At 44.2% G+C, this 25,091-nt stretch overlaps 1 protein-coding gene across 3 annotated transcripts in view; it reads left to right on the top strand.

The window, feature by feature from the left end:
• OXSR1 (oxidative stress responsive kinase 1) overlaps positions 1 to 25,091 on the top strand; it is a 118,557-nt gene that overhangs the window by 61,433 nt on the left and 32,033 nt on the right. For 2 of the 3 annotated variants that reach the window (XM_084859418.1, XM_084859417.1), the window contains exon 5: positions 12,433 to 12,488. In XM_084859418.1, coding sequence (XP_084715544.1) covers positions 12,433 to 12,488 — 56 coding nt within the window. Of the gene's footprint in view, positions 1 to 6,506; positions 6,635 to 12,432; positions 12,489 to 25,091 lie in introns of all 3 variants that reach the window. The other variant, XM_084859419.1, reaches the window with a different exon arrangement.

Below are 25,091 nucleotides of genomic sequence, written 5' to 3'. Positions count from 1 at the left end.
TAAGCCTAGCCTAGGTTCCTTAGTTCTGCTGGGCGATACCATAGCTCAGGAGCAGAGCACATGCCTTCCATGCTTAAGGTCCCAGGTTCAAATCCCTGGCATTTTTATTGTTATTATTATTATTATTATTACATTTATATCCCACCTTTTTTCCTCTTTGAGGAACCCAAGGTGGCGTACATAATCCTCCTCCTCTCCATTTTATCCTCACAACAAGAACCCTGTGAGGTGGGTTGGGCTGAGAGTCTGTGACTGGCCCAAAGTCACCCAGTGAGCTTCCATGGCCGAGTGGGGACTAGAACCCAGATCTCCTGGCTCCCAGTCCAACACTCTTGCCACTACACCACACTGGCTTTTTAGTGAAAGGATCAGATAGCAGCAGGTGATGGGGAAGGCCTCTTTCTGTCTGAGATCCTGTAGAGCTGCTGCCTGTCAGAGGAGACCATGAACAAGTAGTCTGAGGTGGCATAAGGCAGCTTCCAACTGTCTTCATAGTTTCCTGAACAGCTTGGTTTCAAATCCTGGTTAAACAGGGATCTTGGTTAGTGAAAGCTCTGTTAGTATTGGTGCTGGCTTATCTCTTAAGACAGGAGCGGGAGGATCCACTCATGTGGAGGGGAAGGAGCATGTGATCTTGCAGTTCATGCATGACCCACATAGAATCATAGAATAGTAGGGTTGGAAGGGGCCTACAAGGCCATCGAGTCCAACCCCCTGCCCAATGCAGGCATCCAAGTCAGAGCATCCCCGACAGATGGCTGTCCAGCCTCGCCTTGAACGCCTCCAGTGTGGGAGAGCCCACCACCTCCCTAGGTAATTGGTTCCATTGTCGTATTGCTCTAACCATCAGGAAGTTTTTCCTGATGTTCAGCTGGAATCTGGCTTCCTGTAACTTGAGCCCATTATTCCGTGTCCTGCACTCTGGGATGATCAAGAAGAGATCCTGGCCTTCCTCTCTGTGACAGCCTTTCAGGTACTTGAAGAGTGCTATCATATCTCCCCTCAGTCTTCTCTTCTCAAGGCTAAACATGCCCAGTTCTTTCAGTCTCTCCTCAGAGGGCTTTGTTTCCAGTCCCCTGATCAGCTTTGTTGCCCTCCTCTGAACCCTCTCCAGTTTGTCTGCATCCTTCTTCAAGTGTGGTGCCCAGAACTGCACACAGTACTCCAGATGAGGCCTAACCAGTGCTGAGTAGAGGGGAACTAGTACTTCCCGGGATTTGGAAGCTATGCTTCCATTAATGCAGCCCAAAACAGCGTTTGCCTTTTTTGCAGCCACATCGTATTGGTGGCTTGTGATTCAGCTTGTGATCGACAACAATTCCAAGATCCTTCTCGCTTGTAGTGTTGTTGAGCCAAGTATCCCCCATCTTGTAACTGTGCATTTGGTTTCTTTTTCCTAGGTGCAGAACTTGGCATTTATCCCTATTAAATGTCATTCTGTTGTTTTCTGCCCAGCACTCCAGCCTATCCAGATCACTTTGATTTTTGTTTCTGTCTTCCAAATTATTAGCTATCCCACCCAATTTTGTGTCATCTGCAAATTTGATCAGCATTCCCTGCACCTCCTCCTCCAAGTCATTAATAAAAATGTTGAAGAACACTGGGCCCAGGACTGAGCCCTGAGCCCCACTTGTTACTTCTCCCCAGTTTGAGAAGATCCCATTGATAAGCACTCTTTGAGTCCGATTCTGGAGCCAACTGTGGATCCACCGGATCGTTGTTTCATCTAGCCCACTTTGAGCTAGTTTGCTCATCAAGATATCATGGGGCACTTTGTCGAAAGCTTTGCTGAAGTTGAGGTATATGATGTCTACAGCATTCCCACGGTCTACAAGGGAGGTTACTTGATCAAAAAATGAGATCAGATTTGTCTGGCAGGACTTGTTTTTGACAAATCCATGTTGGCTTCGAGTAATCACGGCATTGTTTTCAAGGTGCTTACAGATGGATTGCTTTATCATCTGCTCCAGAATTTTCCCTGGGATTGATGTCAGACTGACTGGTCTGTAGTTCCCAGGTTCCTCCTTTTTACCCTTTTTGAAGATAGGGACAACATTAGCCCTCCTCCAGTCATCTGGCACTTCCCCCGTCCTCCATGATTTCTCAAAGACAATAGACAGCGGTTCTGAGAGTTCTTCTGCCAGTTCCTTTATTACTCTAGGATGCAGTTCATCTGGCCCTGGGGATTTGAACTCATTCAAAGTAATTAGGTGTTCCTTGACCATATGCCTATCGATCTCAAGCTGCAATCCTGCCCCTTCAGCCTGCACTTCACCTTTGCCAGGGGGGTCATAGACCCTCTTTTGGGAGAAGACTGAGCCAAAGTAGGAATTGAGCACCTCTGCCTTTTCTTTGTCATCTGTTATCGTTTTGCCATCCTTATTTAATAGCTGAACAACCATTTCTTTCCTCTGCCATTTACTATGCACGTAGCTGAAGAAAGCCTTTTTGTTGTTTTTAGCATCCCTCGCTAACCTCAGCTCGTTCTCAGCTTTAGCCTTCCTGACGCCATCCCTGCAATTCTATGCTACCTGCCTGTACTCTTCCTTTGTTACTTGGCCTTCTTTCCACTTCCTATATGTGTCCTTTTTTGTTTTCAGGTCATCCCTAAGCTTTTTGTGAAGCCACATTGGCTTCTTCTGTTGTCTTCCACCTTTTCTTCTTGTTGGAATTATTTGTGATTGTGCCTTGAGAATTTCCTTTTTTAAAAGCTCCCACCCATCTTGGACTCCTTTTCTCGTTAACGTCGCTTGCCATGGGACTTTACGGATCATTGTTCTGAGTTTATTAAAATCAGCTTTCCTTTTATTTTAGTCAGCTCTTATTTTTAACATTTCTAGTATGCTGTGCCTTTCTATAAAATGTCCAAAGAAACTAACAATTAAAACCGATACTTCCCTCCGTAAGCATTGAGTGGCAAATGTTCACTTATGGGACAAATAAAAGGGGTGCATTTGGAGACACCATTGGGGTAGAAGCTAAATCTACTACCACTGGGCACACCAGGCTGTTCCTGTCCGCATAATTGCATTCTGAATGTGTGCATGTTTTTTTTAATTGGTTGCTCCCAAGTATGATGAAATACTTCATTTATTATATTTCTATACCGCCCCATAGCCGAAGCTCTCCGGACAGTTCACAAAAATTAAAAACCATTAAAATTCATTTAAGTAAAATATAAAACCACTCACATAATAACATAGAACAAATAACAAATGACATATATCAAAAACAATCTGCCAGAGACGATCAAGAGACTCATTATACGCTGCCAAATGCCTGGGAGAAGAGGGCAGTTTTAACCTGGTGCTGCAAAGATGATAATGTTGGCACCAGGTGGGCCTTGTCAGGGAGATTATTCCATAAATGGGGCACCACCACCGAGAAGGCCCTCTCCCTTGTTGCCGCCCTCCGATCCTCCCCTGGAGGAGGCTCCCGGAGGAGGGCCTTAGATGCAGAGTGTAGTGTACGGGTCAGTTCATGCCAGGAGATTTGGAGCTGCTGGATAGGATGTGTGTGTGGAGAGAAACAGTGTTGGGATAATGTTACAGTGAAGTCAACACTTACCATTCACCCCAAGTGTAGCTCTTTATTTTCCCCCAGAGGAATGAATGGCTGCCATTCAGATACATGGGACCACTGTGGGTGGGAACTGGACCTGCTCTTGCATGACCCCAGCCATTTGGAATCAAGTCTGGTCCATTCTGCGTAGCCCTTGCATAGCCTCAAAGTTCTTTCTCTTGATCATGCCAAAATGCAGTGGAATGTTGGGAAAATGGGAAAGACAGGAACTGGCTTTAACATGTAATAAATAGATAGATGGTAATTGACATGCGTGTGGAGAGAGATTCTTGTTTCCACTGGCCAGATTAAGAGCTAAGCCCTTGGAAACTTATTGTTTACAGTTCATATAAATTGCCCTTTATGTGCAGATGACTCTGGGCCGCGTTGACAGTTGTGTGTGTGCACTAAGTGCTTAGACAATGCACAGGAAAATTGATGTGTATATCTAGATTTACTGTAATTGTGGGGGAGTGTAGCAAGCTTTTGTTACTTTGGCAATAGTGTCCGGGGTCCCAGGGTGCCAATTACTCAGCCATTAAGAATGAAATGAAACAGATTATCTCGGTCTATAAATAGCACTTTTTTAACTGATGTCCTGCATCCATGCTGTGCTTTTGGTGATCTAAACGCTGGCTTTCCAGGATCAGAGGAGCAAGCCAGTAAATGGGATTTTTGTGTATGGTGGGGGCAGTTGGTTATGGTCTCATTTTGAACAGAGCTATCACTAAAGGCTGCTTTGTATTGACCAAGCTGCCATACGTGCCCACCCCAATAAATAGGTTGCAGTATGCTGGTGGTGACGAGGGAGTGTGTATGAAGAGCTGGGTTTGTGTCTGGTTGCGTGGTCTTTCATGCTATGCCCCTGATGCCATTTGACCCACGGAAGGCTGGGTGGGTGTGCAGTGATCCAGCCCCTACCCCAAATCCCTCTCCCCTGGCTAAATTAACACTTTTGGTTTGGTTTAGTTTCGTTGTGAAGTAGCCAACTTGAGCTTCTGCTGGAAAAGAAAGTGTTTAGGCAAACTCACAGCTTTTATATTGCGAGTTTGCCAGGGGAGAAGTATGGACAGGAGCTCTGGTAATGGAGGAAAGGGAGGACAGTGCTCAGCAAGCAGGACAGTTTGACTCTTTGTCCCATGTTGTAGAGTTCAGACTAAGCCACTGGGCCAGGGCCAGTTTTTATTTACTCATTAAAATATCATATGCCACCTCTCTATCTTAAATCGCATTCAAGCAAGCTTAACATACCATTAATGGAACGTCAAAAAGCCTCAAGTCACAATAAAAGTGTATAAGTTCAAATCACATCCATTCAAAACAACTCCTGCAGCCAATATGTCAGTCCCAGATAATTGTCACGTAATGGGTGAAAACTAGGCAGTTCAGTAAAATTAATTGCAGTACCGAAGGCCTGGGTAAAGAGGACAGACATTGCCTAGGGCCTGAAAGGAAGGAAGGATGCCAGCCACATCGTCATTCGGGAGGGAGTTCCATAGGTAGAGCACAACCATAGAAAAGGCCATTTTTCTAGAAGACCACCCAGAAGAGGAGCAGCTGGAGACAGGCCTCCGCTAACTCTCTTGGTGGCTGGGATGTTTCTTACAGGTCCTTTGGGTATCCAAGACTGTGTAGGGTCAAAAGATCAAAACAAGCACTTTGAATTGCAATTGGAAACAAACTAGGAGCTGATCAAGTTCTTTACAGGTGTACTGTGCTCATAGCAATGAGCACTGGACTGTGTTATGCACCAGTTAAAGCTTCCAAAGACTTTTTCAAAGGCAGCTCCATGTATAACACATCATACTAAATGAGCCTGGATGTTATTAAAGCCTGACACGATGGCGAGATCATGGCTGGGAAACTCCTAGAACTCTTCTGAACTGTGGAAACTTTGGATCCCACTTCTGCATTCAGCATCAGTGCTGGATCCAGGAGCACCTCTGGGCTGCAAACTTGCTCCTTGCGGGTGGGGAGTTGGTAGGGTGCAGCATGACACTGTACAGGCTGGATATTCTCTCTGTGGCTGTTTCCACTCAACAACAGTACATCCGACTTGTCTGAGTTCAGCTCCAGTTTTTTGGCGTCCGTCCATCCCATTTCTGACTGCAGGCATCTGTTCAGAACATCTAGTACTTCAGATAAAAAACGTAGACAACCTATCCCAATGGTTTCATGAAGATATTAAACAGTAATGGAGGCAAAATAGTCTTGTGGAACCCCACTGGGTAAGTGCCCTGAAGTAAAGCAGAAATTTGGAATTGACCTGCCAGATGGGAGCAAAACCACTGGAGTGCAGTGCCTCTTACTCCTGTCCTTGGCATGTAATCCAGAAGGGTATTATGGCAGATGAAATCAAAAACAACTGAGAGGTTCAGGGTCATAGTTCCCACTGTCTGTCTCCCAGCTGAGGTAGTTAACCAGGACAAATTTCCTACTCCCTGTACTGTGGGGTCTTTAGTGGGGAGGAGGAGAACTGTCAGCAAGCCAGCACAGACTTACTAAGGCTGAGGTGAAATCCACCTTCCCCCAATTTTGCTTCCCGATTTGTAGATGGCAAAATTAAGGGAGGCACTTTGCAGTCTTTGACAGGGTGATTTACTGGTGGTTGTGTGCTTCTTGGTGGATGCAGGAATCTTCCCTCAGAACAATGTTATATGATACCATGTCATTCTGAGGGAGGATTTGGTCAACAGGGTAGGGGTGGCTGCCAGGAGACCTCTCCTCTGCCTTACAAAAGGTAAGCCATGGAGGTTACTTTGACCCACCCCGCCCCCATTTTGGCCCCTCAGCCACCAAAATTTTGAGCTGAACGTTCTATGAAGCACTCAGGCACTGGGCGTTTGATTGCTGGAAGGTTTAACATACACATGTACCCCTAGTGGAGCACAAGCAAAGACAAATCACAGGATGTGGTGTGGATTTCATCCCTTCCTCATATGTAGATCGGTAGCGGATTGCATGGAAAACTCCCAGCCTGGATTCAACCTGAGGCCGGAGCGCTATACTAGAAGAAACACGGGGCTGCTGACAGAAATGGCATGCCTATGTCAAGTTCTCCCCCTCTCCGAAGGTAACGTTAAGTAAACTTAGCCCATATCCTGATGTCATCCATTACATGTTGTGCATGATGGTGTCAGAAGAAGAGGAAGCCTTACTGCACAGTATGGAGGGAGAAAGGAAGAGTTCGCAACAGGGATGCCATTTTTGGTGGCAGCCCCATGTTTTTCCTGGGGTGGTTGCTTTGGATAAGAGGAGTCATTTTACTGTTTCAGTAAAGCTCTTTTCATGTGAATGACTAGGCAGATCTACTTTGGGAAATGATGTTCTTGAACCTTTGCTTAGTAATCTTTTTGTATCCCGATTTACTCTTGTCCCCTTCATGGATCACTGGCTTGTTGTGGCGAAGGGGCTTGCGTAACTCAATGAAGCCATAAGCTATGCTGTGCAGGGCCACCCAAGACGGACAGGTCATGGCAGAGAGTTCTGACAAAATTTGGTCCACTGGAGAAGGAAATGGCAACCCACTCCAGTATTCTTGCCAAGAAAACCCCATGGAATGTATCACAAGGCTAAAAGAGATGACGCCGGAAGATGAGCCCCTCAGGTCGGAAGGTGTCCAGTATACTACTGGGAAGAGCAGAGGGTGTTTCCAAGTAGCGCCAGAAAGAGTGAAGCAGCTGGGCGAAAGCCGAAAGGACACTCATCTGTGGATGTGTCTGGTGGTGAAAAGAAAGTCCGATGCTGTAAAGAACAATATTGTTTAGGAACCTGGAATGTCAGATCAATGAATCAAGGTAAGCTGGAGGTGGACAAACATGAGATGGCAAGATAGAACATCGACATCTTGGGAATCAGAGAACTAAAATGAAGAAGCATGGGCAAATTTAATTCAGCTCACCATTTTATCTACTACTGTGGCCAAGAATCCCTTAGAAGAAATGGAGTAGCACTGATAGTCAATAAAAGGGTGAGAAAAGCAGTACTGGGGTACAATAATAAAAAACGATAGAATGATCTCAGTACGAATCCAAGGCAAACCATTCAACATCACAGTAATTCAAGTCTATGCCCCAACTACTGAGGCCGAAGAAGCTGAGGTTGATCAGTTCTATGAAGACCTACAATACCTTCTAGAACTAACACCCAAAAAAGATGTCCTCTTCATCATAGGGGATTGGAATGCTAAAGTAGGAAGTCAAGAAATCACCGGGATAACAGGCAAGCATAGCCTTGGTGCACAAAATGAAGCAGGACAAAGGCTAATAGAGTTTTGCCAAGAGAACACGTAAACACAAGAGGCGCCTCTACACATGGACATCACCAGATGGTCAATATCGACATCAGATTGATTATGTACTTTGCAGCTAAAGATGGAGAAGCTCTATACAGTCAGTAAAAACAAGTCCTGGAGCTGACTGTGGCTCAGATCATGAGCTGCTTCTTGCAAAATTTCGGCTGAAATTGAAAAACGTCGGGAAAACCATTAAACTATTCAGGTATGACCTAAATCATATCCCTTATGAATATACAGTGGAGGTGAGGAATAGATTTCAGGGATTAGACCTGATAGAGTGCCTGAGGAACTGTGGACGGAGGTCTGTAACATTGTTCAGGAAGCAGCAACTCAATCCATCCCAAAGAAAAAGAAATGCAAGAAAGCCAAGTGGCTGTCTGATGAGGCTTTACAAATAGCTGGGGAAAGAAGGGAAGCGAAAAGCAAGGGAGAAAGGGGAAGATATATCCAACTGAATGCAGAGTTCCAGAGAACAGCAAGGAGAGAAGAAGGCCTTTTTAAATGAACAATGCAAAGAAATCGAGGAAAACAATAGAATGGGAAAGACTAGAGATCTTTTCAAGAAAATCGGAGATCTCAAGGGAATGTTTTGTGCAAAGACGGGCATGGTAAAGGACAAAGAAGGCAGGGACCTAACAGAAGCAGATGAGATTAAGAAGAGGTGGCAAGAATACACAGAAGAACTAAACAGGAAAGATCTGAATGTCCCTGATAGCCATGATAGTGCGGTCACTCAACTTGAGCCGGACATCCTCGAGAGTGAAGTCAAGTGGGCCTTAGGAAGCATTAGTAACAACAAAGCTAGCGGAGATGACAGTATTCCAGCTGAGCTATTTAAGATCCTAAAAGATGATGCTGTTAAATTGCTGCACTCAATATGCCAATAAATTTGGAACGCTCAACAGTGGCCACAAGACTGGAAAAGGGCAGTTTACATTCCAATTCCAAAGAAGGGCAATGCCAAAGAGAGTTCAAACTACCGTACAGTTGGGCTCATTTCACATGCCAGCAAGGTGATGCTCAAAATCCTACAAGCTAGGCTTCAGCAGTATGTGAACCGAGAACTACCGGAAGTACAAGCTGGGTTTCGAAGAGGCAGAGGAACTAGAAATCAAATCGCCAACTTTCGCTGGATCATGGAGAAAGCAAGAGAATTCCAGAAAAACATCTATTTCTGCTTCATTGACTATGCTAAAGCCTTTGATTGTGTGGATCACAACAAACTGTGGCAAATTCTGAAAGAGATGGGAGTACCAGACCACCTTACCTGTCTCCTGAGAAACCTGTATGAGGGTCAAGAAGCAACAGTAAGAACCGGACATGGAACAACCGATTGGTTCAAAATTGGGAAAGGAGTATGACAAGGCTGCATATTGTCGCTCTGCTTATTTAACTTATATGCAGAGTACATCATGAGAAACGCCGGGTTGGATGAATCAGAGGTCGGAATTAAGATTGCTGGGAGAATTATCAACAACCTCAGATACACAGACGATGCCACCCTAATGGCAGAAAGCAAAGAGGATCTAAAGAGCCTCTTGTTGAGGGTGAAAGTGGAGAGTGCAAAAGCTGGTTTGAAACTCAACATTAAAAAAAACAAAGATCATGGCATCTGGCCCCATCACTTCCTGGCATATGGAAGGGGAAGAAATGGAAGCATTGACAGATTTTATTTTCTTGGGCTCCCAGATCACCGCAGACGGTGACTGTAGCCATGAAATTAAAAGACGCTTGCTCCTTGGGAGGAAAGCTATGGCCAACCTAGACAGCATAGTAAGAAGCAGAGATGTCACCTTGCCGACAAAGGTCCATCTAATCAAAGCTATGGTTTTCCCAGTAGTAATGCATGGCTGTGAGAGCTGGACTATAAGGAAAGCTGAGCGCCAAAGAATTGATGCTTTCGAACTGTGGTGCTGGAGAAGACTCTCACGAGTCCCCTGGACTGCAAGGAGGTCAAATCAGTCCATCCTAAAGGAAATCAACCCTGACTCTTCATTGGAAGGACAGATACTGAACCTGAAGCTCAAATATTTTGGCCACCTAATGCAAAGAGGAAACTCCCTGGAAAGGCCCTGATGCTGGGAAAGATTGAAGGCAAAAGGAGAAGGGGACGGCAGAGGATGAGATGGCTAGATAGCATCACCGATGCAATGAATATGAACTTGAGCACATTCCAGGAGAGAGCGCAGGACAGGAAGACCTGGCGTGCTATGGTCCATGGGGTCATGAGGAGTCGGACATGACTTAACGACTGAACAACAACAAATTACTCTTGTACTGGAGGAACACTGTGCCCTTAGAATGATAGGGGAGTCTGGCCGATGGCAGTTGGTGATAAATAAATCCAAGGATTTAAACACTAATGTCTTCACCTCCTGAGGTTTTGTGGTGGGCAGGGACATCATGGTGGTACTTTCGGGCTGTACCATATTCTCCCCTAAGAGTTCTGAAATGTATAGTGGAAATTCCCTTTTGTTCTGGAGAGGAATCAAGCCCTCCCTCCCCTTTTCAGTTATGAAACAAAATGAAAACAAATAGAGCCATTATTCTCAGGACAAAAGCTTTTGCTACTCTTTGGCACTTGGTAGAAGTGAATAGATGGCCAGCAGACAAGGGATACAATGAGGTTTCCTTCTGTGTTATATCAGGCCAACCGATTCTTTTAAAAAGCCCATTTGAGTGTGGCTTGCTTCATTTAATGTGTAAACAATTAGTCTTATTGTACACTTTGAAAGCTCTTTTGGCCTTCGTTTGGTCATAAATGTCTCTATATAAACTTATGGTGGAAGATGAGGTGGCATTCATGATCTGTTTCATATCCAAGTTTGCAAAAAGGCATAGTCAGATCTTAGTGATCATAGCATGACAGTAGTGAGGGCTGGGAGAGATACTGCCAGTTGGAGGAGATGATACTGGGTTAGTTGGACCAAGATCTCTCCCAGCATAAATCGGCTTCATTTTATTTATTTTGGTATTTTTATACCACCTTTCAGGGCCAAAGACACTAGTCATCTTAACATAATACATGGATAAAACAGCAGCAGTTACAATTCTATATAAATCAGAAATGTAAAGTTTTTAAAAAAAAGCAGATTGGAATGGCAGTGTCTTTAAACGGCCAGAGAGGGAGCCAAATACACATTCCATGGAAGGGAATACCCAAGGAAGGGGACCACCATTGAAAAGGTCCTGTCTTGTGCCCAGCAACCTGGTAGATCTTAATGGTGGGCCTCTAAGCAGGGCCTCTGTAGCCAATCTTAGAGCCTGGGCAAGTTCATGGAAGTGTAGGTCGTCCAGCAAATAACTTGGTCTCAACTGTTTAGGGTTGTAAAGGTAGACACCAGAATTTTAAATTGGGCCCAGAAGCACAGTGGAAACTTGTAGCTGGTACTGAATAGGTATTATACGCTCTGATTGCCCACACAAGCAACTGGGCAGCTGCATTCTGCAGCATTGGTAGCTTCCGAGCCATCTTCAAAGGCAGCCCCAAGTAGAAAATTTTACAGTAGTCTAATCTGGATGTAGCCAGGGCATGTTTGGTTGTGGCCAGGCCTGCTTTCTCCGGATAGGGTCACAGCTGGCAAATCAGCCAAAGCTGACAACAGGCATGGCTGGCAACTGAAATGTACTTGCACCTCCAACAGAACCCCCAAATTGTGAACTTGGTCCTTGGTCACACACCTCCATCCAGATCACCAGGTTTACCCACAATACTTCAGTCGTACCCAGATGAAATTTCAACTTGTTTGCCTTCATCCATCTCAAAACTGACTCCAGACACCTGATCAGAGTTCCTAGAACCTCCCTTGGATTAGTAGATGGAAATGAGTGGTAGAGTTGTATCATCTGCATACTGATGACACTTTAGCCTAACCTTCCCCAACCTGGTATCTTCCAGGTGTTTGGGGACAGAAAAATTAACATGCGGTACTTTTAAAGCTTTGTTTATTTTACTTATTTTTTAGTAAACATGCTAAAGTAGATCACTTTCTAATGATATTCTAGTGCAAACTGAAAATTTTCTGATGCAAATTATCCTATGCAAATTAGCCTAATTTGCATTGGAATTTTCCCCAGAACATTTTCTAATTCAAAATTTTCTGGAAAGCCCACATCACTGACTACAAAACCATGTTCCTTTTCCATATAAGTCAATTGAACTGTAAGTGCTTAGCCAGAAGAATGCATCATGTAAAAATAAGTAAATATATTACCCACACTTTTCATAATTGATGCAGGTTGCCAAATCCAGCAGAAGCATCTATGCAGGCAAAAATTTTATTTATTTTATTATATAGAAATATTTTTATTTCTATATGTTCTATATATTTTAAATTGTTTTATTGTGTGTTGTTTGGTTTTAATTTTTGTGAACCGCCCAGAGAGCTTCGGCTATTGGGCGGTATAGAAATGAAATAAATAAACAAACAAACAAACAGCCCTACCAGTAACCTTCAAAGATAATGTTGTTTGATCTTGAAGCTAATTACGACAGGAAGGAAGGGAAAATCCACAACTAGTACTTAACGGTTTTACTTATTTTCGTTTGTCTCCCCCCCCCCCCCCCTCTGCAGGGATGTGAAAGCTGGTAACATTCTTCTGGGAGAAGATGGCTCAGTCCAGATTGCAGGTGAATATTTGTCATGTGGCATGCTATCTGCGTTCAGAGTGTGTATACGAGAGAGAATGCTGGGTCTGATTTACAGGAAGGAGAGGGATGCTGTGTGTCAGAGCTGCATTGTCTCCCCTACCTAGTCAAGGAGGGAGCGTCAATGCATCATGCCCAATCCTGGTAGCTTTGAGTGGCAGGCTATGCATCTGATGCATCACCCCCCACAAGCCAAGAGCTGGCTGGGCAGGAGTAGCATTCAGAGTTTCATTAATGCAAATGCACCCTCAGGTTGCCTAGTCTGGGTCCAGCTAGGAGAGGATTGCTTGTTTAAAATATACTGTCAGACTTTGTCCAGTTAACAAAGCCTTGCCAAGAACAATTTATGTCAGTTTTTATCACCTTTGGCCAGAGAAGGACTCTCTTGGTCAGCCTTTTTTTGCCTGCAGCAAATTTCTCCTTTTGCTCTGTTTATTTGGACAGAATCATCTTTGTGTTGTCACGAAGGAGCAGGCTTGGTGGGCCACATAGCGTCTGCCCCATTTCCTACCTTTGTAATGTCTGGGCCATAGCTAGGGAGGTCCATCGCCAGGACATCTGGCCTCATTTAGGCTCACCGGACGTCTGTGGAGTGCCTGACTCATCTTGCTTTTGCCCGAGTTCTAGGGACTTCTAACACATTTTTTGTCTCGACTGTAATTTGCGCAAATGGAGGTTTGCAGAAATTATGGCTGCAAATTTGCATAGTCTGCACATATTCGGGCTGTGATTTGTGCCCATTTGCGTAACTTGCGCAAATGATGGCTGCTATTTGCACAAACTATAGCTGTAATTTGCACAAATTATGCAAATTTGTGCAAATGTTTTTTACACCCCCCAAATTATGGAAATTCCGCTAGCTGGCCCGACTTGTGCACTGCGTTGGGCCAGCTGGTGGAAGACAGAATGGAGTCCAGTTGGGCCAGCTGGTGGAAGATAGAATGGAGTCCAGGGGGATGAGCCAACGAAAGCTTGTCAAGCTCCCCCCACAAACTGGATTCCTCCAACATCCCTAGCCTCAGCACCCCCTATGTTGGTAATGGCGCCCTGGCCTCTAGCCACACTCCCCCTCCCCTCCTTTTCTGTGTAAAAGGAGTTCACACCAGATGAGGCCTTCCCCCTTTTTGAGAAGGGTGCTGCACCCCAACGACATCTGGAACACCCAGGCAGCACAGGGAGAGGCTTTGCGGATGAATCATTTTGCTTCCACCTTTCCCCAAAAGGCGCAGGAGCCAGTGCTGCAAAAACTGTAATCCCTTTTTGAGAGCAGAAGTCAACTCATTTGTTTGGGCAGCTGCTGTGCTTGCTTCTGGGGATTGGGGTGTGTACGGATCTGCCTGAGCAAAATGGGATCTCTCATTAGACAAAGCTGTAGTGAGGATAGGCTGGTCTGACCTGGGTCAAAGAGCTGCAGTGCCTCCACCTTTCTCCTCTCTGGGAGTGGGGTCTGGGACAAGGGGGGTGGGGGAGGAAAATGAGAGCAGAAAGCCCCTGTTGCTGCCGTCCTGAAAGCTACTCCAGCATTCACTGATGGCTCCTAATGCTGACGGATTGCCCCCCCCCCCCAATCTCCTCAGAATTCCAGTGAAGACAGGAAGACTCCTGTTGATGCGCTTAAGGGTGTATGAACTGAGGCTGTGTCTTGTACCTCCTGGATGCTCACTCTGGACATTCTGTGATGACAATAGAGCTCTTTCAAGGATCCTTCTGAATTGGGGAGGGGGGTTGCTTTCTATAATCTGCAGAGGTTTATCAATTTATACTCAGTGCACAGTGGCTGCAGTATAAATTAAGATCGCCTGCCCTTTTTGTTTCATCCCCTTCCAGAGTCACTTAGCTGTGTGAGATCATCTAAATATCAAAACGACTGCAGAAGCTTCTAGACTTTTTAAGCAAGCTTCTGAATTCTTAATGATGCTTTGGCTGGAAATCCATTGTCGATACCCCAGAAAGGGGCCTTTGTGTTCAAAGCTAATAACTCTCCCTACTCATGTGCTTTGATATCATATCTAAAACAGTCATGTGTCTATTCATGTTGTATTTAGATAAAGCAGGAACCTATTGAAAGCCTGTTTATGTTGGATTAACTAGATGTGTGAGCACCACGATAGTGCGTTAGCTCAGAAAAACCACTGAATTTGGCATTGGGAACAGCATTCAGTATTCTGATGATCTTTCCATTTTAATTTCAACAAATGTTTCTAGGCTTTATGGCTGCAAATATGGGCATTAAAATATATTGGCAGTGCCTGGTGAAATCTCCAAAGTTTTGGTGGGGTGTGGGGCAGAGGCTGTAGTGTTCTCGTAGCCAGTAGATGGTGCTTTATTGCCCTGTATAGCTTGTTGCCCCTCCTCATGATAGAGGCTGAATAAACTATGCAAAACTAAGGAGAGCACAGATTTGTTTACTCTGCATAATAGATATAACTTGCAGAATTTAGTTTTCTTTAGGGCAATGATTGCGTGTCAGTCTGAATACACAGAACTATGGAATTAACCATAGATTTGGCTTAGTTCACACACACACACACACACACACACACACACACAGTCGATAAGGGGTTAAACTGTCCCTGGAGCGTACCATTTCACACTGCAGTTGGGGATATCACGTGATTTTGAATGGGCTGTATAAAATTCTCTCACTGCTTAGCATGCACACATGCACATGCTTTCTCTCCCCCCACCCCCCATTTCAGAACTCAGGGATGGGAAGGTTTATATTTCCCCTCCCTGCTTGCTGAGATCAATGTGTCGTCGTCCCCCCCACTTGTTGGGGGAGGTATGCAAGAATGGCTCTCCCTCATTTAAATCCCACTCTCAGCAGCTTGCCAAACAATTGTTTGGCGGGCTGTGAAGAGTGTGATTGTCATGAGGAAGAGGCTGCATAAGGAGAGTCATCCCACCCCACACACACACTGGACAACTGCAGCAGAGGTGGTGGCATGGGGGGAAGGCAACACGGGCATCTGCATTGGGCCACATAGGAGCTTTTGAGGGCTGCAGGTTGCCCATATATGACTTGGAAAGCTAGATGGCAGGAAGAATTCTCACCTAAGTCTTGTCCTATATATACTGGTTTTGTATGTTCAGTTGACTTTCACCTCTCCCCCATGGGGAAGAATTCAACAATCTGATCTGTACCTGTAGTCCAAAATAGTCCACTCTCAGGAACAGTTGGATCACCTCATTTGTCGTTTTTCACCTAGGTCAGGGGTGGACAACTTGTGGCCCTCCAGATGTTTTGGCCTACAACTCCCACCATCCCTCAACACTGGCTATGCTGGCTAGTGCTGATAGGAATTGTGTGTCAAAACATCTGGGGGCCTACAAGCTGCCCACCCTTGGCTCTAGGTGGATCAACCATCTTCTGCACCATTTTCAGCTCTGATACCATTTTGAGGCTGGAAAATGAGCACTATGCATAGTATTCCAAGTGTGGATGCACCGCAGATGTATATACATCTGGCATTGACCTTTAAAACCCTATAAGGTTCTGGCCCAATCTGTCTTAAGGAGTGCCTCCAACAACACCAGCGACGTTGCTCAATGAGATCGGCCTTGGTAGGCCTTCTGTCTGTCCCATCAGCCAGGACAGCTAGGCTGGTGAGGACTAGGGAGAGGGCCTTTTCTGTGCTGGCCCCCACTCTGTGGAACTCCCTCTCTAGTGACCTCCACCATGCCCCCTCTTTGATGTGCTTCCACCAGGCTTTAAAAATCTGGCTGTTCAGGCAGGCATATGGGGTGGGGTAGGGTTTTTTAGAGCAGTGTTGGGGGGGGTCTTGTTCAGCTGATTATGTAAATTTGTTAGCATTGTATGCCGCCTGGAGTGGCTGGGTAGCTGGCCAGATGGGCAGCTAATAAAGCAAGCAAACAGACAAACAAACAGGCATTATGATGGCAGCGGTTTTATTTTCGACCCTTTTCTAGTAAGTCCTAATAATCCCTTGGTATAACAAGAACAAGGGGAAAATAATCATGGGTGCTTCAGGAGATGACGCTTATTTGTGGAACTGCCCCAACACCATTTCAAGCTTTTCGCTTTTGAACTGCAATTGAGAAGGAAAACCTATGGTCTTGCAAATGGATTGCAAAAGCAAGATGTTCTTGGAAAAGAGCTGAAGAAACACAAAATGTAGTTGGGAGGCAGGTCCAAGAATAGAAGTAATCTTGTACAGCATCTGTGGACATTTCTTTCTCTTTCGTTGTAGAAGTTGACTGATGGGGCTACTTTGCTTCTTACACTGTATAAGACAGATTCCCATGTTTATGTAGTTCCTCTTGGAGAGATTGACAGTGTTATTTAGAAGAGGCATCACGAGCATGTGTGTGTTTGTCTTCAGATGTTTTCATCTCTGTCAGCCAGTGAGAGTTCATAGACCGTGATTTGAAGGCAGTAGCAACTTACCATAGTCCTATGATCTATGTCTCAATCATCATGTTAAGGGTTGGGAAATCAAGTCACGGGGCAGGGTCTGTTACCCCAGCGAAGCTGGCTTGGCTTAGATGGTGTAGCTAATGATACTTCCTATAGATTGTATAGGCAGTACCATTGGCCTGCCACTCCCTTAGACTCTTAGGCACATAGTCCGGAAGCTAAATAAACCTGCTTGCCAGTACATTGCAACCTCCTGTGTCATACACACAGTATCTTGAGAACATGTGAATTTACTTTCGCACCCTCCATCGGGCCACATGCAAAACAATGCCAACCACATCAGTGTCTTTAAATTCAAGCATGTTCTAAGTCAGCAGTCACGGTACAAGCCTAATTCATACAAGCTGCATGTTTGCATTTCTCCTCCATAGTAGCTGCATTCACATGTAACAATAAGCCAGAATTGCTGAGAATCCTGGCTTATTGTTCATGAGCAGCATGCTGCCTGATCATTCCTTCTTGGCTCTTCAACAGCAAGGAAAAGCTTTGCATTATGACCGAACCAGACTCCTGGCTTGTAGCTCCCACTGTGCAAAGGGTTAAGTGGGAGCAATCTGGCAATGTGAATGATAAGCCAGGATTCTCAGCAAGTCTGGCTTATTATGTTGAATGTGGCCAATGTCTATAGACAGAAAACTAGTGTGCTTGGGAGAAGACTAGGCTAGAATCCCTGTCCTGATATGCTAGCTTCAACAGGGAGGCGTGTTCTTATGGATGTTTGGTTTCTATAGAAATGGAGTCATTGTTGGCTTGATAAACTCTCTCAACCAGAGCAGTTTGTATATTTCCTCCCCCCTTTGAAAAATGTGAATTACTGGGGCTGTCAAAGTGATCTTATATTTTGACAGTTTATATTTGTAAATATAAGGAAATGGTTCTGCATTGAAGAAGGTAGCCATGTAAACACAAGCCCACACTAAAGAAATAAGTAACTCGTTTCTTATAAAAAGATTCCTTGCATAATAGGTTTTTTTTAAGTGCCTGTTCTATGGAGCATGATGAACTGATAGTTTTGCCTGTTGAATATAGGACAGTAAACCTTTTCCTTGTTATGGGCCTTCAGCTAAACTCTGAGAACTTAATTCATGAATGAATTCATTCAGTTTTTGAGTTGCTCTATAGTCGACATACATAATAAAAGCAAACACAATACAATAAAACTAATGATAAATGCATTAAAATAATTGTTCTAAAATATGAGATGCTTTTGTATGATTGATTTGGGAGTAAACCTCTGGAAAGCTCAGTAACTGCATATGCAGTATGTGGACAATGGCATTTCGCATTGCTCAGTCAGAATCTTGAGATCCTAGATTGCTTGCGTGCGTGCTTGCTACAATTGCAGGCTTCTAGTAATCACAGATACTAACTCTGTAGTACCTTCAGATGTAGCTATTTTATAGGCACACTACTTCGTGTTTTGACTACTCCCTTCTTTGAGTGGCATGATGTTTAATGCAGCTGTTTTATGGTCAGTTTTCCTTTGGCGGAGAAGTTCCTGGAGATTCATAGTGCCTCTGTAATGGTCTCTTACGAACAGACAGCTTCAGCAGGTGTTAATGGTGGTGCAGCAGCAACACTAGTCCTGCATCAGTACAGCCTGCCCAAACTCAAACAAAGGCAAACTATTTCTCTCCTAGCATCTCCTGAGTCAGCCGTTGTTTTCCATCTCTTTCTTACAGTGAACCTGATGCAGATGTACAGCGAAAGGAGGTGGTAGGTGGGGGTGGAAATCACGTTTTTTGGAAAGTCTACCTAAATTGAAAAACTCCCTGAAAACAGGAAACGAGCACAGCAGGCAAAGATTTCAGCTAAAATCTTTCTCTTTAACTTGCTAATTTTTTGTTTGTAGGGAGATTTATATGGGGAGAGCATTCAGAAGTGGTATTCTGCACTGGTAGTCTGACATGGTATGGTCCATTATACCATCTCAGGACACTTCCAGTTGTGCGGCTCACGTAGACCAGGCTTTACTTAACAACCCCCTGAAAACAGCTGCTCAATGTGCAGTGGTGGTAAAAAAGGCAATTGCAAGTTAAGACTTATTAGGAAAAGGATTGAAAATAAAACGGCTGCCACCACAGTGCCCTTAAATCAGTGGTGCATATATTTGTGGTGCATCCACACTTGAATCCACGCCTGAACCAGGAATTGCAAACTAGCTTTGACTCTGGTTTCAAATCCTGGTTAAGACTTAGCCGTGGTTAGTACTGGCGCAGATGTAACGCTAACACAGGTTAAAGGCTGACAAATGGGAGGTGGAGAATTTGCTGAGGAGAGGGCGGTATAGCCTGCACCATTTGTCTTCCACTGAACCAATTGCCTATTCTGGTTGCCAAAAGACTGAGCAACTTGACTGGCCCATCATTTGCTGACCTTTGGCCAAAGTGAGAGCACCAGGGCTAACTGCAAAGATTTCCGTTTGTAAAAGTCACAGATGGCATTGCATAAGCCGTACAACACTTCCATGAGTTAATATGAGAGAGAGAGAGAGAGAGAGCAGTTCAGCAGTGGCCCAGACTGCTCCGGGAGGTTGTCCTTTGCTGGAGGTATTTAAGCAGAGGTTGGATGGCCATCTGTCAGGGTTGCTGAAGCTGCACCCTGCATTGCAGAGCCTGCATTAGATTACACTAGGGGGTCTCTGAGGTCCCTTCCAACCCTATGGTTCTATGATAAGTTTGTTAGAAAATCCTGTGGTTGCTAACTTCGCAATTTTACTGTATGTAAACTTAACCATGTCTTTCTAACTCGCAAGGCACCAAAGGGCTCTCATAGATTCACTGCCCTTGAGATCAGTTTAAACTGGAAAGTCTTTTGAAAATGAGCAGACGCTGAAGGGGGAAGTAACTAGAATAAAGGCCTGGAAAACCCCCAGGAAAAAATGGAAAAAAATCCCTTTTCCGAGGACCATCTCGTTTTTTTCTGAAAAATTAGAAAAATCGAACAGCTTTGGATTATGAAATATTTTCTTTTAGAATTTAAGACAAAGTATTTATCTATTGTTACCCAGACTTTACTTCCCCCAAAATGATTACTAAAAACTATGTAATAAGAACAGTTTTATAGAAAGGCTAGAGATGTAAAATGGCTGGAAATAATGAAGCCATGGGGAAATATGTTTTTAATCTTCTTCGTAAAATTCCCAGCATAGTTAGTTCTGTCATTCCTTAAAATTCATTTAAAATCTATTTTAATTCATTAAAATTATTGATCTAAAGTATAGTTTACTAATAGACATTTATGCTCAGTTTCCCAACATGTGAGTAGAGTCACCATTGTGCATTCTTGACAGGAAATGTGCATTCTTGAGAGCCTGGGTTTTGTTCTCTAGAGTCTTGTGTTTCTGATGCTGTAGCAGTCATTTACTGTAGTTCTAATCCATTCAGACAATAATTACAAATTTACTAACAGAATTTACCTTTAAAAGTTTTAAAATATAATTGTAATTTTATGAGCAAAGCAAGTTACATATAACATAGCTTTAGGAACAGAAAGGCTGCTTTATGTTCCTAAAGCAGCCCCCCCCCCCACTTAGTGCCCTCCAGGTGTTTTGGACTACAGTGCCCAGCATTCCTGACCATTGGCCGTGCTGCCTGAGGCTGATGGGAGCTGAACTTCAAAATATCTGGAGGGCACCAGGCTGAGGAAGGCTGTCTTGAAGCAACAAAGTGACTTTAGATCTGTAAATAGAGCAAAAAAAGGTATTGCTTATTTTTTATTTTTTCCAAATCCCCCACCCCCCCAGGAAAAAATGTTTTTTTCCCATGTCCTCAAAATTTCCAGGAATTTTACATCTCTAGAAATAACTGAATTTGTCTATTTGGCAGTATTTTCTAGAGCCTTCAGATAAAAACATAAGCACCCAGTGGCTTAATTTGTTGGGATTCTAAAATAACAAGCTACTGCCGTGTATATAGGGGTTCTCAGGTGTTCAGAGTGTTGCATACATTGGTGGTTTCCAAACTGTTTTCCTTGGAACCCAGGGGCTTCCCTGAAAGACAGTTTGCCCACCGCTACTGATCTCCTGAATGGTGCAGCTGGAGAGGAGGGTGGGTCTGCTTACAGGGTGGGCTCTCGGATTGTGCAGGACCACAGTTTAATCAGACAGGCCTGGCTAGTGGTTCCTTGTGAACGGAGAGGCAGTGTAATATAGTGGTTAGTAGGGATGGACGAATCTGTCTAGCTCCATTTCTCATTTTTCTAGTGCTAAGTTCGTTCTGTCCAATTCTGAATTGGATTGAGATTTTTCTTGTATGAATTTTTGTGCATACTTAAAAATGTACAAGTTTTGTACACATGATTAAAAGTATTCATTTTTGTTGTTGTTGTTGTTGTTGTTCAGTCGTTCAGTCATGTCCGACTCTTCGTGATCCCATGGACCATCGCACACCAGGCCTTCCTGTCCTGCGCTCTCTCCCGGAGTGTGCTCAAGTTCATATTCATTGCATCGGTGATGCTATCTAGCCATCTCATCCTCTGCCGTCCCCTTCTCCTTTTGCCTTCAGTCTTTCCCAGCATCAGGGTCTTTTCCAGAGAGTTTTCTCTTCACATTAGGTGGCCAAAATATTGCAGCTTCAGCTTCAATATCTGTCCTTCCAATGAGCACTCAGGGTTGATTTCCTTTTTATTACACTTTTCCAAATGTATGCATTTTTTCCAAGCAGCTTTTCATTGAATATACCATTTTATGTGCATTGTTTAAATATAAACATTTTTGCACTGTTTCATAAAAGAATGCGCAGATTTTTTGAAATGTATGCATTTTGTATGTGAACTGGATCACAAACTCTGGGAATGCACAGATTTTGATGGCAAACAGTCCCAGTTTGCATTTAGGTTTAGGAAATGTGAATTTGGTAAGTTTGCATTGAAATTGGGAGCCGGTGTGATGTAGTGGTGAAAGTGTTGGACTGGGAGCCGGGAGATCCGGGTTCTAGTCCCCACTTGGCCATGGAAGCTCACTGGGTGACTTTGGGCCAGTCACAGACTCTCGGCCCAAAACTACCTCACAGGGTTGTTGTTGTGAGGATACAATGGAGAGGAGGAGGATAATGTAAGCCGCCTTGGGTTCCTTGTAAGAGGAAAAAGGCGGGATATAAATGCGATAATAAACAAACAAACCAATAAATAAATTAATGAGAACCAAATGGATTTCTCACCCGTTCCTAGTAGTTTGAGTGTTACTCTAGGACCGGTGAGACCCAGCTGCAGCTCCCCACTCAAGCCACAAAGCTCACTGGATGACCTTGTGAGTGTTCTCAGCCTAACCTATGTCACGAGGGCTTTGTCTGAATAAAATGGAGGAAGATGTTCTGAGCTCTCTGGAGGAAGGCTGGGATAAAAATTAATAAGTATAAAAAAAATAGGGTGTGTGTGTGTGTGTGTTTTAAAGTTTGTCTCAGGATCTTCTGGCACTTATGAGGTTCCATGGTAGCTGGGTTGATCTGGGAAGGGTTACTTGAAGGTAGAGAGCATGAAAACATGCATGTCACTGGACATGCATTATGTCAGTAAACCTTACAACTACTGTAGGATGTGGGGGTGGGGTAGGCAAGGGCCTATTTTTTATTTATTTAAAAATGTATATACCACCCTCCGTTCTTGCAAAACTCCTAAGGTGCCTAGTGATTTCCTGGGACATACCTTTATTAAATATCTATTATTAAAATGTCTTTATTAAAATGAGGGGTCCACAATTTTTTGCCTGGCCTTGGTAGTCAAGCTAGAAATTGCAGGTTCCAAGTTGCCCTTTTAGTCTTTGACCTCATGCTGTACCTCTGTATAAGGTTAGAAGCAATTCCCTTCTCCCTTCCTTAGCTCCGGGTGTGGAGCTGGAAAAGAGCGAAGGCATCTTGTTTTGTCCTTGTGCTGCTAGAATGCTACAGGCACCTCAGAAATGTAGCTGCCAGTGAAACAGTCAAGACAGCTAACAACTGATGGTTTGGCTGTGCGTTGCCAAGGTGGGAATGGGTGCCTCAGCAGTGCAACATTCAAACAACCCCAGCCTTCCTACCATCCTTGGAGCTCTGCAGCTACAAGAAGGCAAGCAACAACGTGGAACCCTGATAAGGATCCACCAGAGCTAACAGTGTAGCATGTGAGCTTTTTAGTAAGCTGGAGAGAGCATTTTCCCTCTTCCCTCCTCATCCCTTTTCCCTTGTGTCTTTTAGATTATAAGCCTGAGGGCAGGCCCTGCCTTGTTTTTACTGATCTGCAAGCTGCTTTGGGAGCCTTTGGGCTGAAGAGCAGGGTGTAAATGCTTTTCGACAAAAATACTTGGCCTAAAGGCACAGAAAGAAAGAATGCTTGGTTCGCACAACATGCTAACCCACACTCAGTGGTTGAGTGTGGGTTGTTGTTGAACGTGTTGTCTGAACCAAGGACATTTTCCACAAGTGTCTTGTTAAGTAGCAGTATAGCTTATTTTTCTCGAACAAGCCACCTTCAGAACCCATGGTTAGTTGCTGGGTTGTTCAGGGTAGTTAACAAGCCACATTCCATGGTTCATAGCCACCCTGCAGAAAGTGTCCTGGGTTCAGACAACACACTATCCCACGGTTCAACAAATAGCACGTGGTTCAACAACAATCCACACTCAACCACTGAGTGTGGGTTGTTTTGTGTGAACAGCCCATGTGTATGTGTTTTCAGGTGGAGGGCTGTAGCTCACTGGTAGAGTACCTGCTTTGTATGCAGAAAGTCCTGGTTCAGTTCCCAGAATGTCCAGGTAGGGCTGGCAAAAATTCCTCTCTGAAACTCTGGAGAGCTATTGCTGCCAGTCAGTGTAGACAGCACTGGGGTAGATGGACCAAGGACCTGACTTGGTATAAAGCAGCTGCCCATGTTAGTATGGCTTAGGGCACTCTTCCCCAGCCTGGTGACATCCTGCTGTGTAGGACTACAACTCCTATTATGCTGGCTGGGTATGATGGTAGTTGTAGTCCAATACATCTGGAGGGTACCAGGTTAGGGAAGGCTGTCTGAGCTGACTTTCTGTGAAATGCTTAGTGTTTTCTTTTTAAGGGCACTTCCCCCACCTTTCCTTTTTTTGGCTGGAAATACTTTGTAAAATATATTGAATAGTCTGTAACTTTATCCTCCTCTAAAACAACTGCAAAGAAGTAAGCAAGGATAATTAGTATGCTGCAGTTGTGATATGCAGCTGCTTAAAATGCATGCCTTCCACGCAAGGCAGATTTGCCTAGAACAAGATATCTGCATTTTTCTCTCTCTTTTTGTTGTTCTTAGAAACAATAGAGGCTTCATAAATCTATGCATAATTGAGGAGAAACAACAATACAAACATCTTGTGACTGGATGATGTGGGGGTTTTCTAGGATGACTTCTAGGATGAATGAGATGCTAAGGATGTGAAGTGAGGATCTGTGAGGTCCTGGTGTTATTGTCAAGGCTGTTTGTATTTTGTGTTAAAAATTAAAATTTTGCACCCTCACCCCAAAAAGCTTAGAATTCCCAAGCTCTACAAATGTGCAAGCTTTCAAAATTTACCCTCCTTCTCATAACTGGCATCCTTGTTATTTTATATACTTGCATTCTAGTTTGTCATGGGGAGAGGCAAGGAAACTATACCAAGCACTAAAATCCCACCTTTGACCACTGGTAATCTTAGATAGCCCCCACTCCAGCTTCAGATATTTCAGCAGGCATTGTCAACACACTTTCAGGCCTACCTTCACAATCATAAGGGCTCGAAACTTGAGGCTTCTTAAATTGAACATTGGAACTGAAGGAAATGTATTCTCCAAAACCCGCATGACGTGTGATTTTCCACCTCCTCACACAGACACAGTGCATAAGATCAGCCTTCGCATTAAATGTCTTACGACTGTATGTTTTTCTAGTAACTCTAGAGGGGCGATTGTAGGAAGGGTGTGATACTCCACGTATGAAAATCTCATACGTTTTAAAATCCTTGCTTGTATTCAGTATACCGAAGGGCACCTTCAGTATGTGCAAAGTGCATCCTGTCCTGATAGTTATCTCTCAGATCTATTGGTGGTTTGCTTGCGTGGCCTGTGATGCTTCCTGCTTTACATGAGCGCCAATACATTGAAAGGGTGCGTGTGGTTGGTTTGTGTTCTGCAGTGTTCTTATCTTACTTATGCAAACAAACACCTAAATCAGCC

Source organism: Heloderma suspectum, chromosome 5 (genome assembly GCF_057233095.1).
Source record: "Heloderma suspectum isolate Gila_16-S chromosome 5, 16-S_ref, whole genome shotgun sequence".
In the NCBI taxonomy this organism is placed as follows: domain Eukaryota; kingdom Metazoa; phylum Chordata; class Lepidosauria; order Squamata; family Helodermatidae; genus Heloderma; species Heloderma suspectum.
The sequence above is the reverse complement of the archived record's forward strand: the minus strand, read 5'-3'. Positions and strand labels throughout refer to the sequence as shown.